This window comes from Strongylocentrotus purpuratus, unplaced genomic scaffold, assembly GCF_000002235.5.
Source record: "Strongylocentrotus purpuratus isolate Spur 01 unplaced genomic scaffold, Spur_5.0 spur5_scaffold_10, whole genome shotgun sequence".
Classification (NCBI taxonomy): domain Eukaryota; kingdom Metazoa; phylum Echinodermata; class Echinoidea; order Camarodonta; family Strongylocentrotidae; genus Strongylocentrotus; species Strongylocentrotus purpuratus.
This window is the reverse complement of record NW_022145595.1, coordinates 1,667,304-1,679,489: the sequence shown is the minus strand read 5'-3', so window position 1 is coordinate 1,679,489 and position 12,186 is coordinate 1,667,304. Positions and strand designations below refer to the sequence as shown.

Sequence of the window (12,186 nt, the reverse complement as noted above, 5' to 3'; positions counted from 1 at the left end):
ACTGCAGCATGGGTTTTGACGAAGCAGTTGAACATCAGTCGCCGCCCGTAACAAGTAATTAACAGGTATGTCTTGTCATTCAATTAGTTTGTTTGAAGTTTTTTTTGAAATTTACACTAAAGTATTAAGTATTGTTGCCGCTTACGCTCACAACTTTTATTTGATAAACTCGTCCATAGGATGAGAGTATGTAAAGGGTTTTTGCGTATAAATTTCCAGATATGGCACCGAACTACGTCCATGTCATAATCTATGACAACAACAAAAACACAGGAATTTTTTTTTTTTTTTAATTCGTTTTCGCTGCATCTCCAATGGTAAAATGTAACTCCATCAATACAATAATATTAATAATAACACTGATGATAATAATAAACAAGCATAGATCAAGCTTTAATATTGATGAAATAATGATGATAATAATAATTATAGTAATACTAATAATGGGTCCTTCTAAGGCCCTTATGTCTGTCACACTTGGCACTCCTGGCGCTCCACAATCGTCATCACATTTTCATTGATAATGGAATACTTCCATAATTTGTTTTAATTTTAATACCCCCAGTATATCTTCTTCCCATAGCAGTGTATATAAAAAGAGTATCAAAATCACCTTGTATATTTCATGCCTTTAGAAAAAAGATTATTCTCATATAATTCACACTTTTGGAAAAAACAACGGTTTTAGAAATATAGAAATGATGTACAGACAGAATTATTGCCATTAATTAGGCCCTTGTTGGAAGAGAAAGAACACTTTCAAAAATGAAGACATCTGTCTGGTCTTTCTTTTCTTTCAATGAAAGTAGAAAACACCGCCAAATTTTCCATTTATGGCGATGTAACCGAAATCGCTCCGTCACAGGGGAAACAATCGCCGTGCGCGGGCTCGCTTTCAAAGGGTTAATACATCCGATTTTATGTTTTATTACATCTTTTAATCTCTTTTTTGTTTTTTGTTCTGCATACTAGTATTTATATAATTTGATGTTTAAATCTATTTGCTCCTCTTAAATTCGAGCACTTTCTACTTTATTGCATAAAGGAACTATCTCGATAAACCGCCTTCATCTTGTATGATACACTGATTTCATATATAATTATTGCATCTGGTCTGTATTTCTGACCTGTATGTGAATATGCTTTTATTGGAATCAGATAAACTTGAAATTGAATATATATTATGAGCCATCGCTTTCTAACAGTCAGACTTCATTGTCGTGTAAATTAGAAGCATCATTCATTTATACAAATCAACAGATAGACCTCTGCTTTTACAGCTAAGTCTGGAATAAAGTCTTGGATTGAATTGAATACAGAAATCGGTTGACTTTGCAAAATACAAACAGAAACATTTCTGAAAGTGAACGCAGTGACATATTTTTGCTGCATGCATTTAAGATAAGAATTAAGAATAATTAAAAATAATTGTATAACAGAGGACGTTGTTATCGAAGTAAATGAGCTTTTTTTAAAGTTGTCTCGAAATAATTATATTGGGCTTTGGTCGAAATGGAAAGGACACTTAAAATGATTAGAACAAAATAACGAGTAAGGTAGTCAGTACCGTCACCATGGTTACACTACCATGTACAATGTTGCTAGCCTTACCGCTAGTATCTACCGTTGGTAGGACCTGGTTTGGTCTTAGGTTCCTGCTGTCGACCACTCCATGGAAACAGCCCAAGATGTACGGAAAATCCTCTGTGATGTGGTAACGGTATTTACCCTCGACGTAACGGCCGTGACATACGTCAAGATCCGCAGTATACAGTTCGTTGCCGTTCTCGTCGTTCGGGCCATAGATAGGGAACCCATCCAGGGCCACGCCGATGATGGTTGATGGTACGTTATCTCGGTCGCTGAACACGCAGAAAGGACTGCTGTGGTAGTGATAGATACCGTCAATGGGTGTTGGGTGACCATCGCATTCATCGAACGTCTCCTCCTCCGTGATCACGGCGTCGGTTCCCCCAACGGCGTACGGGTTGAAGAGGGCGACGCCGTTGAGCGCCAACCCGACCGGACCCATCGGCAACTCGTACTTCGCGTTCGACGAAGTCGGGTTCTTGGGGATGTAGAACTCAAAGTCCTGCTCACGAATGTCATCGACGTCGTCAGGGAGAGCGAAAGGTCCAGCGATATGATCGGGAATCCCGTTCGATGTCACCACATAGGTGTCATCGTTGTGTTCAGCGATGGTGATGAATCCTTGGAGACCGGTGTTCGGGTCGGTGTGGTTTCTTGCTCCGAACTCGTTGATCTCGTCATCGGTAAGGCAAGATACGTAATTTAGAAATACGTTCAGGAACAGGCATGCTGTTAATACCAGCATGGTCAATTTACAGTTTCCCATCTGTTTTTGAATTAAATGGGGAGAAAACCATGAAATATGTCAGGGAAGTCCAAAGTATGTCCAATACGTTACCAAGCACATGTATTATTGACCTTTTTGTGGAATTGTGAACATAAATTGAAATACAAATATTATCTGATATCATATTTCGTCTCATTCAAAGTCTAGTATGACCTTTTAGCTTGGACTTTTGGACTCTTTCAACAATCGTTATCATTTAATGACATTGCGTAGACACATGTTATGTTAACATTTTATTTTCCTTTCATACAACCAACGAGATTGATGATACAAATTGCAATATCTTTACTTATTTTTTATAAAGCTTACAGTCTATCCAACCATTAGATTTGTTTTAATGTATTCGTCGTTTATTTAACTGTATGGTCTGTATCGTATCCAGACACCTACCCCCTTGACATCCACCCCCGAATAACCACCCCCAGTCAACTACCCCCTAGGACATCTACCCCCTAGGGCAACCACCGTCTAGGACGACTACCTCCTAGGACAACTACCCCAAGACATCTACCCCCTAAGATAGTTGTCCGGGGGTAGTTGTCCTGGAGGATGGTTGTCCAGGGGTAGTTTCGCTAGGGTGTAGTTGTCTGAGGGTAGTTGTCCGGGGGTAGTTGTCCCGTGGGTAGTCGTCCGAGAATGTGGTTGCCCTAGGGGGTAGTTGTCCTAGGGGTAGTTATCCTAGGGGTGGTTATCCGGGGTGGATTTCCAGGGGGTAGGTGTCCTAGAACCGGTTTTTATATCTATATCTTGACGTTTTGATCGTTCCACGTTTTTCCAAGAGGATGACAATGATGAGAGAAATTCAAATATCAACACGATAGCAACTCCTTTCGAAATAAAATCAACCTAAAGGAATTTCAATAGCATTGCTCGTGCATCAAATGAAGAGCCTAATTCCAAAAGGAGCTAAATCCACTTTTGATGAAAATTGAGTTATTGATATCAGAACATTGTTCACTTAAAGCTTATCTGCCGTAGTTTATAGGAGGGATTAGACTGCCCTGCAAGGTCACTGTGACAGGTGGTTATCTCATCAACTCAGCTCTCAGTTAACATAAGAAAAAGAGGATCATGGGAGAGCAATGGTCACCGATTAGGCATTGTCTGTTATATAGAGGGCGCAAGTAGCTGCGAGTAGTGCAGTGGGCCTTTAATTACTCGTCTTTCAACAAAATTATTAACCTAAATTTTGTGAGCAATTATGAAAAATGCACCTTCTAATATCACTTTTCCATAGATGCCTGTACAAATTCTGGTAAACAATTTCTTATTTCTCTGAAGTTACAAAAATGGATTTAGCTCCTTTTGGAATGAAATTCTTCAAATATTGACATGTTCGAACATGACACTGACGTGTAACGTAATCCGAACATGATTTGAATGTGAAACAAAAGGATTTTTGAAATTGCCTTTGAATTGATTTTTCGAAAACAATTGCGATCGTGTTCAATACAGAGTGAGTCAAAAAAAATTACACCAAGACAATTGCTAATTATTTTAAAAATCATCTATGAATAGTAAATTATTATACATCTTATGAAAGAGTTTTTTATCCCAAATCATTAAAATTTTGGTACCATTTTTGTGTGGTATGTGTTCACGCTTGGATGAACACGAGGCATTGTTTGCGAGAGTGCAAAAATCGACTTGCGCAAAAGTTGCTTATGTGATGTTTGAATAAAACAATTTGGATTTGGGTATTAATTCGGTCTTTGCAGATCCAAATAACATCCCTAACAAAATTAATCATGCCACACATATCAAATATTGAATATCAAATATCTATAACATGTGTGCGCGTGTCAGTGTGCGTGTGTGACTTTGCTTCTACAAAAAGCATATGCAATGCATTTCATTTGATACATTTAATCAGGCGCGTACGCAGGATTTTTTCAAGGGGGGGGTTTAACATTTATAAATCGGGCCGAAAATTTCGCAACGACTCAGCCAGCGGCTGAATAAGCGGGGGGGGGGGGGGGGGGGGTAAGAGGTCACTTTTTTTGGGGGGGGGGTCTCGAAATTTGAAAATTTGACATTTTGCTCCGTTGGGGGGGGGTAAGGTCAGCTTTTTTTAGGTCAACCATGGGAATATTTATTTTTTAAAATAAAAATTTAATTTTTTTTTTTTAATCCAAAAGGGGGGGGGGGTTTTTTAGAGAAATTTAGGGGGGTTTACACACAACAAATTACCAAAGGGGGGGTTTAACCCTCCAAACCCCCCCCCCCCCCTGTGTACGCGCCTGCATTTAATTCATTCTCTCACTCCACTAATCCCAACATAATACATACTGTACGCATCACTTTGGCGCAAGTCGATTTTTGCACTCTCGCAAACAATGCCTCGTGTTCATTAAAGCGTGAACACATACAACACAAAAATGATACCAAATGATTTGAGATGAAACACTCTTTCATAATATGTATAATAATTTACTGTTCATAGATGAATTTAAAAATAATTAGCAATAATTAATAATAATAATTTTCTAGGTGTAAACTTTTTTTTGACTCACACGGTATACTCTATGCTGAGAAGAAACAAAATTTATTTTCCTATTTTTAAACGATTTCAGCACGGAATTTCATCTGTATATCTACTTTTTTAAATATATATAAAATGAATTACAGGGAGTTTTCTCTCGCATCGGAAATTTGAAGCAAAATGGTAAAAAAAATGAATTGCATATCAGTGCACTCGAGTGTATAGCATCATGTTACGTAACACCCTCTTAATAAAAAGAATAGCTATGTGGTGCACTTAGTCAATGGGACACGATATCGAGAGCCACATGTTTGCAGATGTATTTAACTTGTTTTCACATTAACCGCTATAATATATAGCTTGTACATATATCGTTGTATAAGTAGTCAACATTGATAATTTTGTACCCGACGTTCTAATATACAACATACCACCCATCTAAATATTCATTGGCCTAAAGCATGTCCCCAATGCTCGTTTATGAACTCGGTTCTTTTAATGAGCTTGTAGTTACACTTTTATTCATGTTTTCATCATTAACAGAATAAAATTCATATACTTAAAGATTAACACCAGACGTCTGCAGACAGCGATAACAACAAACCTGAAGATGGAAAAAAAATTGAGAAAATAATGGAAACAAAAAGCAATACACTTACCATTTCCGACCGTTGTATCTTTCTCTTGCAGCAAACTTGTATTCAACTTGGTTAAACTTTCCAATAACTATAGTTTCATGTGCATATGATTAATTATCATCAGTTCCTTGGCAACACTCGTCGTGTTACAATGAAAGAATAACTACAAAGTTCTTACACGTCTTCTTTGTTCGGTATTCAATCAAAATAATGAAGCCTGCCAAAGTTCGAGATCTGACGCAAAATCCACTCCCTAATTAAATCAACATTACATTGAAGGTGGAAGAGAGTATCGAGATATGAAGAACTGCAAAGCATACACTGGAGTGATTATATTGCTCTTTCATCTATTAGCAAGCTCACGTCTAACAACACATCACTCTCTCCTCTATCTCTCTCTCTCTCTCTTTCTCTATCTCTGAGTTCAATACATCGACTGCGTCAATATATCTAACACATTAAAGCTCAACATGTGTATCATGATATCTGTGTACATATCTCTCTCTTTCTCTCTCTCTCTCTCTCTCTGTCCCACACATACACGCACACATTCTCTTTCTACCCCTCTCTCTCTCTCTCTCTCTCCCTCTCTCTCTCTCTCTCTCTCTCATTCTCTATGAGATCAATATAGCGATTGTATTAATACATCAAGTTTAAGTCAATTAACATAAATCGCACGCGTACCGGGAGGCAATTAGTGGTACCAGGTACAACCATGGACCTAACACAAATGTCCATGGTCACCGGTGCCATGGTACAGCCCTGCACAGTGTGTTTGCTTTGCATTGTTACCAGGGAGACTCTGATCCAACCTTCATTCTTCATTGATTCATTCTCCCTCTCTATCTCGCTCTCTTTCCCTCTCTATATATGTCTCTGTCTCTGTCTCTCATTCTCTCTCTCTCTCTCTCTCTTTATGTTTCTCTCTCCCCTCTTTGTCTCTCTCTCTACCTCTTCTCTCTTTCTCTCTCTCTCTCTCTCATTCTCATTCTCTCTGAGTTCAATACAACGATTGTTTTAATACATCCACCTCTTTAATGTTCAACAAGTTAAAATCAACCACATAACCAAAATAATGAAGCTTGCCAAAGTTCGAGATCTAACGCAAAGCCTACTCCCTAATTAAATAATAAACATTACATAATTGGAGCTGGAAGAGATTACCGAGATATAAATAACTGCAAAGCATACACTGGAGTGATTATATTGCTCTTTCATCTCTTTGCAGCAAGCTCAAGTCTAACAACACTTCACTCTCTCATATCTCTCTCTTTCTCTCTCTTTTTCTCTTTCTCTCTCTCTCTCTCTCTCTGAGTACTTTACATCGATTGCTTTAATACATCCAACGAATTAACGTTCAACAAGTTTAAGTCAACTACCATAAGTCGCACACTTACCGGGGGACCAAAAGTTGTACCAGGCAAAACACTGCATAGTGTATTAAAGCACTTATAAAGTGTTGGGAGCCCCAAATTCGCCAACAATTTTTTTCTTAAATTGTATCATAACCATTTAAGGCACACTTCTTTAAAGATGCCCCCCCCCCCTAAAAAAGTGTTTGGATAAAAATATTGATAACAGAATACATAATTTGGGTTTTCTGTAGCACCCAGAAAACCCAAATTGTGTATTCTTTCATCAATATTCGATTTCCAACACATTTGTTTTTGAAATCATTGCAAAAATGTGTCTTAAATGACATCCTTTTTCACATTATGATACAATTTAAGTGAAATTTTGTCATCAAATTTGTGGGGGCTCTTTAAATGTCTAACTTGTATTTATATTGGTATTTATTCATTGAACTCCATTGACATATCCATCAATATTGTGTACGAATACAATATCAATGAATAGATAACAAAAAGTAATGAAAGCAGAACAATGTGAATTATGATTATAATGGAAGTAAAGAACAAGCATGCTTATCTTATAATTCATCAACTAGAATACTGTTTCATATATTCATATCATGCGTGTGTATGGATTATTAAAAGTTCATGGACAACAGTGTAGTTGATCCTAAATTATCTGGAGCAATTATTGCCCTAACCCTCTGCCTTACATATAATCGACGCCCATGCTTGTCAACTGATAAACTGAAGAAAATTGATAAAGACTAAAAAATTAAAGCTGCATTGCAAATGTCTGCCTAGGCCATTTTCCCTAAACGGCGTACGTGTGTATTTGCTGTAATGATAAGTAAATTAGTCCTAATTTGTCTTCATAATAACTTTTTTTTAATTATAAGCTTATCATATTTTACTCTCTCACATTACAGACGGGCTTTTATTTCCCCTTTCAATAAAATGTGAATTAAAAGTTGCATTTACCAATTACTTTGTCATTTGTCTATATTATCATTGATGATAAAGATCCTCAGTGAGTAGCTGAATAATGAGATAGGTCATCTTAATGTTGATAAGTATCGTGGGTGCGTTGTGACCTTTAGGAGGCTTACATTTTGAAATGGCCAGTGGGGTGGTGAGACTGGAGCAGTGCATCACAGATGTGAAAGTCTGGGCTCGTGATAACAACCTCATGCTTAATGGTGCCAAGACAGAACTCATGCATGTGACGTCAGCATTTCGAAAAGCCAATGAGCTGCCATATTTCGAAGTCGACTGCAATACAATCAATCCATCAAAATCGTCTATTAATCTCGGAGTCGCAGTGGATGACAAACTTACCATGAAGCAACATGTTCAGAAATCATGCATAGCCGCTTCGTTTGGAATTTACCGGATCGGAAAACTCCGAAAGTACCTAGACCAAAGTTCTACTGGGCGCCTAATAAATGCATTTGTGACATCACACATTGATTACTGTAATAGCCTGTTGATAAATCTACCCAGCTCACATCTGACCAAACTCCAACACATCCAGAACACTGCAGCCCGTCTCCTCACACGCACAAGAAAGTACGAACACATAACACCTATTCTTCGTTCCCTTCACTGGCTCCCCATTCCACAGCGCATCCAATTCAAGGTACTGCTTCTCACCTACAAGGCCCGTTATGGACTTGCTCCAGTATACATCAATGGACTCATTTCACCAAAGGTGCAAACCTCCTTCATCAGGCTCCGCTCATCATCATCTGTTCATCTTCAACTATCATCTGGTCCTCGAACTCAAACCCGCTATGGAGATCGTGCCTTCTCTGTATGTGCTCCTAAACTCTGGAATAATCTCCCCGTCTCTGTCCGTGAATCCCCAACTCTTGACACTTTTAAACGTAGACTTAAGACCTATCTATTCAACACGAAGTAATTGTCCATCTTCATACCGTATTTATAACCACATGTCCTATCTTCTTGTAATCTATTTATTGTCTAATGTACATAATTATTGCACTTTCATTAATGATACTTAATCTATTGTATTTACATTTTCATTTTTCATTATCATGATATCGTTATACTTTGTTAGTTAAGTAATTCGTCCTAATTAAGCGCATTGTTCATTTCACGTTTCTTGTTAATCCTTATTACATATTTAGTTTAACCGTACTTTTCATTTCACTTGTTTTGTAAAGCGCTTAGAAACTGTACTTGTATACCAGCGCTATATAAATCTTAAATATTATTATATTAAGGGAGTATTGCTATTTGCATACAATAAATGAGGCATACAATGTCAGATTTATGGAATTTATATTTTATTTAATTATCTCTAATTTCACATTATTTCGAAAAGGTATAGTCCGGTTGAGAAAGAACTTTCTTGTCGCCGTTGTTGTTTGCTCGAGTTAATTTTTTTTTTCGATAACAATGCATCAACAACATTTAAAGTAGCTGTGCGAAGATTTAAAAAATGAACTTTATTTTCTTTATTGCAAAGGTGAAACTCTGATTGGACAATTTTATCAAAATGCAGTGCTTGGAAACATTCGAAGTAGGGATTATTATCAATTACAAAACGCTTAAATACAGTCCCGGTATAGCACCTGAAGAGCTCTCCGAACAGTGCTGAAATGTGTTTTGATACTTATCCAATCAAAGTGCCACCTTTACAATAATGAAAATAAAGTTCATTTTTTAAATCTTCGCACAGCTACTCTAAGGTAGAAAATCTATTATGATCAACAAAAATAAACGTTGCATAAACGTGGTAAAGCATGATTCCAACCGTTTCTTGCTGAAAAGCTAGATGGTAAGTCTCCCCCCCCCCCATGGCAATGTTAAGTAATGATGTTTTACAGTCTGCCAATTATATGGGGTTTGAACTTGTGATGACGAGGTCAAATGGAATGTGGTTTGCTGACATATCGACAAATAGTGCATGTGAAATAGATACCATCCATAGTAATGCTATTATAATAATCCAGAGTTATACGTGGGGATCATGTCTATCAAGATAATTATGTTGATATTCAATAGTACACACTTATGACTAAGTGCATAGTTGTTCCTTCCTTTTCTTTGCTTTGCTGTGCTCATGCTCATCAAGTTAAAATATTCCGTTCTCAAAACATTTCCTTTTTTTTCGCTTCAGATATATTTTCTTTTCATTCAAGCTTATGTCGAAATGAGAAGGAAAAGACATGGTAAAACGAGAAACAAATTAATCTAGCATGTACAAGATAATACGATGGCTAAACATGATGTGACAAGAAGAATCGCAGATTGCGCAGAAGAAGTGGACGAATTTCCGCTAAAGACGAGCGGGTCGTTACTTCCTGCGTTGCTCGTTTGACTTGTTGACATTATCTGCCTCCTAGTCTCCATAGGGTTGGTCATCCTGGTCCCTGTGGGTCTGGTTACACTGGTCTCTGTATGTCTGGTTACACTGGTCTCTGTAGGTCTGGTTACACTGGTCTCTGTAGGTCTGGTCACTCTGGTTTCCGTTGGGCTCGTCATGGGAGGACGACCAGTTGGAACAGGAATTCCACCTTGGTCGGGTCTGTTAGGTCCCATGCCTTGTGGTAGATTCCTCTCATCAACCTCACCCTTATAGCAGCCCAAGATGTAAGGAAAGTCATCAGTAATATGGTAGCGATATCGGCCATTCACGTACCTTCCGTGGCAGTCGTCCAAGTCCTCAGAAAACAGGCGGTTCCCGTTCTCGTCGGTGGGTCCGTAGATTGGAAATCCATCCATCGCCACACCAACGATCGATGAAGGAACACCTTCGACATCTTCAAAGACGCAGATGGGACTGCCGTGGTAGTGGTATGTCCCGCGTGGGGAGGGATGGCCGTCACATGCATCAAAGGTCCGCTCTTCGGTAATGACCGCATCTGTACCTTGAGCACTGTAGGGACTAAAAATGGCGACGCCGTTGATGGCCAGTCCGATTGGTCCCATGTTAAGGTCGGTCGGGTTGTCAGCGACCGCGGGGTTCTTTGGAATGTAATACTCGAAGTTCTGCACCAGGACGTCGTCACTATCCTCTGGTAGATTAAAAGGGCCCGTAACGTGGTCTGGAATGCCGTTGGCCGATATCTGGAACATTGCTGCGCTGTGGTTGGATATCCTCACAAAGCCCTGGTAACCCACGGTGTCTTCGATGTAAGTCCTAGCCATGAAGCTTCTTAGTTCATCTGGTGAGAGAGCGATAGCGTAAGACAGCATCATCAACGAAAGGCCGACGAGTGCCATGGAGTACTGTAAGCAGACCATCTGAAATTAATCGAAGAGTAGATAAAGCTTTGATTATGAAAACATGAAATAGATATATTGGCATTCTATATCCGTCTATTATGCTCCTTACCCTTATTATAATTACCACGTTGACTATGCGTCCTAGTAAAACGGTGCGTCTTTCTTTCTGTTTTTCTTTTAGGATTTTAGTTCTGATACACGCCGGACAGATCCAGGATTGCCGGAAAACTAGGGAATAGATTTGTACCAAATTCACCTTTCCTCTGTCAAAGTTATATCTTCATACCTATAATTATACGGGGTAATTATTTTCTCGTGGAAAGTCCAACTGTTTTCCCAACTCCCGATAAGGGTGAGAGATTTTTTTTTTCAATGAAAATACACATTTTAGTCCTGAAATGCTTGTTGTCCCAATGGAGAGGCGTTTCAGCCCCATGGATCTGCCGATATTTTTTTAGGTTAACTCATTGTATTAAGCCTATGAGAATGAATAAATTCAGTAGTCGAACGTAAATGTAAGGTTGAGGGACACTGCTTTACTTCTTATGGTTAGCATTCATTTATCAATGATCAATGATCAATCATAGGTAGAAATAAAGGAATATATGTATAACATATCTTATTTACAAATAATAATGATGTTATGTCGAAGGAAATGAACATCATTATGTGACACTGATATTGACAAGTAATTCTTACTAATAAATACAACTTACCTTTACAGTGAGTTCAGTAGTGAATCTGGTATACACACGATGTCTTCACAGTTATCAGCTACAGAATGATACGATGTCAAAAGAAGGATTATCGAAAAAAAGATAAATCGTAATTTAAGTCGCTATCAAATGAAATATAACAATATTCCTTCTTCCGATCCCTGTATGTCGATATATTATATCTACAGCCCGTTTACAAGTGTTTATCCGTCATGTTTTAGGAGCGGTCGATTGTATGAAAAAACACGATCTGTCTGTATACAAAAGGTAAGTGCAAGCCAAATTGGGACCATCCCTTCTGTGCTATTGTCATTGTCTCCCTCCCACCTCTCTATGGTAACCTCTTTGTTTGCAGTGTTTGTGTTCG

The 12,186-nt window shown here is 38.3% G+C and overlaps 3 protein-coding genes across 3 annotated transcripts; 1 reads left to right on the top strand and 2 right to left on the bottom strand.

Moving 5' to 3' along the window:
- Positions 1–947: 947 nt before the first annotated feature.
- Positions 948–5,990, bottom strand: LOC105445903. The gene is made up of 2 exons (XM_011682040.2): positions 5,519–5,990; positions 948–2,356 (listed from the first exon to the last, which is right to left on the bottom strand). Exons 1-2 carry the CDS (start codon positions 5,519–5,521, stop codon positions 1,535–1,537), a joined length of 825 nt encoding a protein of 274 aa, XP_011680342.1. The 5' UTR covers positions 5,522–5,990; the 3' UTR covers positions 948–1,534.
- Positions 5,991–7,966: 1,976 nt separating this feature from the next.
- LOC115921817 lies at positions 7,967–8,770 on the top strand. The gene has a single exon (XM_030980041.1). It carries the CDS (start codon positions 7,967–7,969, stop codon positions 8,768–8,770), a length of 804 nt encoding a protein of 267 aa, XP_030835901.1.
- Positions 8,771–9,141: 371 nt separating this feature from the next.
- On the bottom strand, positions 9,142–12,122 carry LOC584428. Its single transcript, XM_784286.5, has 2 exons — positions 11,820–12,122; positions 9,142–11,121 (listed from the first exon to the last, which is right to left on the bottom strand). The coding sequence occupies exon 2, from the start codon at positions 11,119–11,121 to the stop codon at positions 10,069–10,071; it is 1,053 nt and encodes a 350-aa protein (XP_789379.2). The 5' UTR covers positions 11,820–12,122; the 3' UTR covers positions 9,142–10,068.
- Between the last annotated feature and the right edge of the window lie 64 nt (positions 12,123–12,186).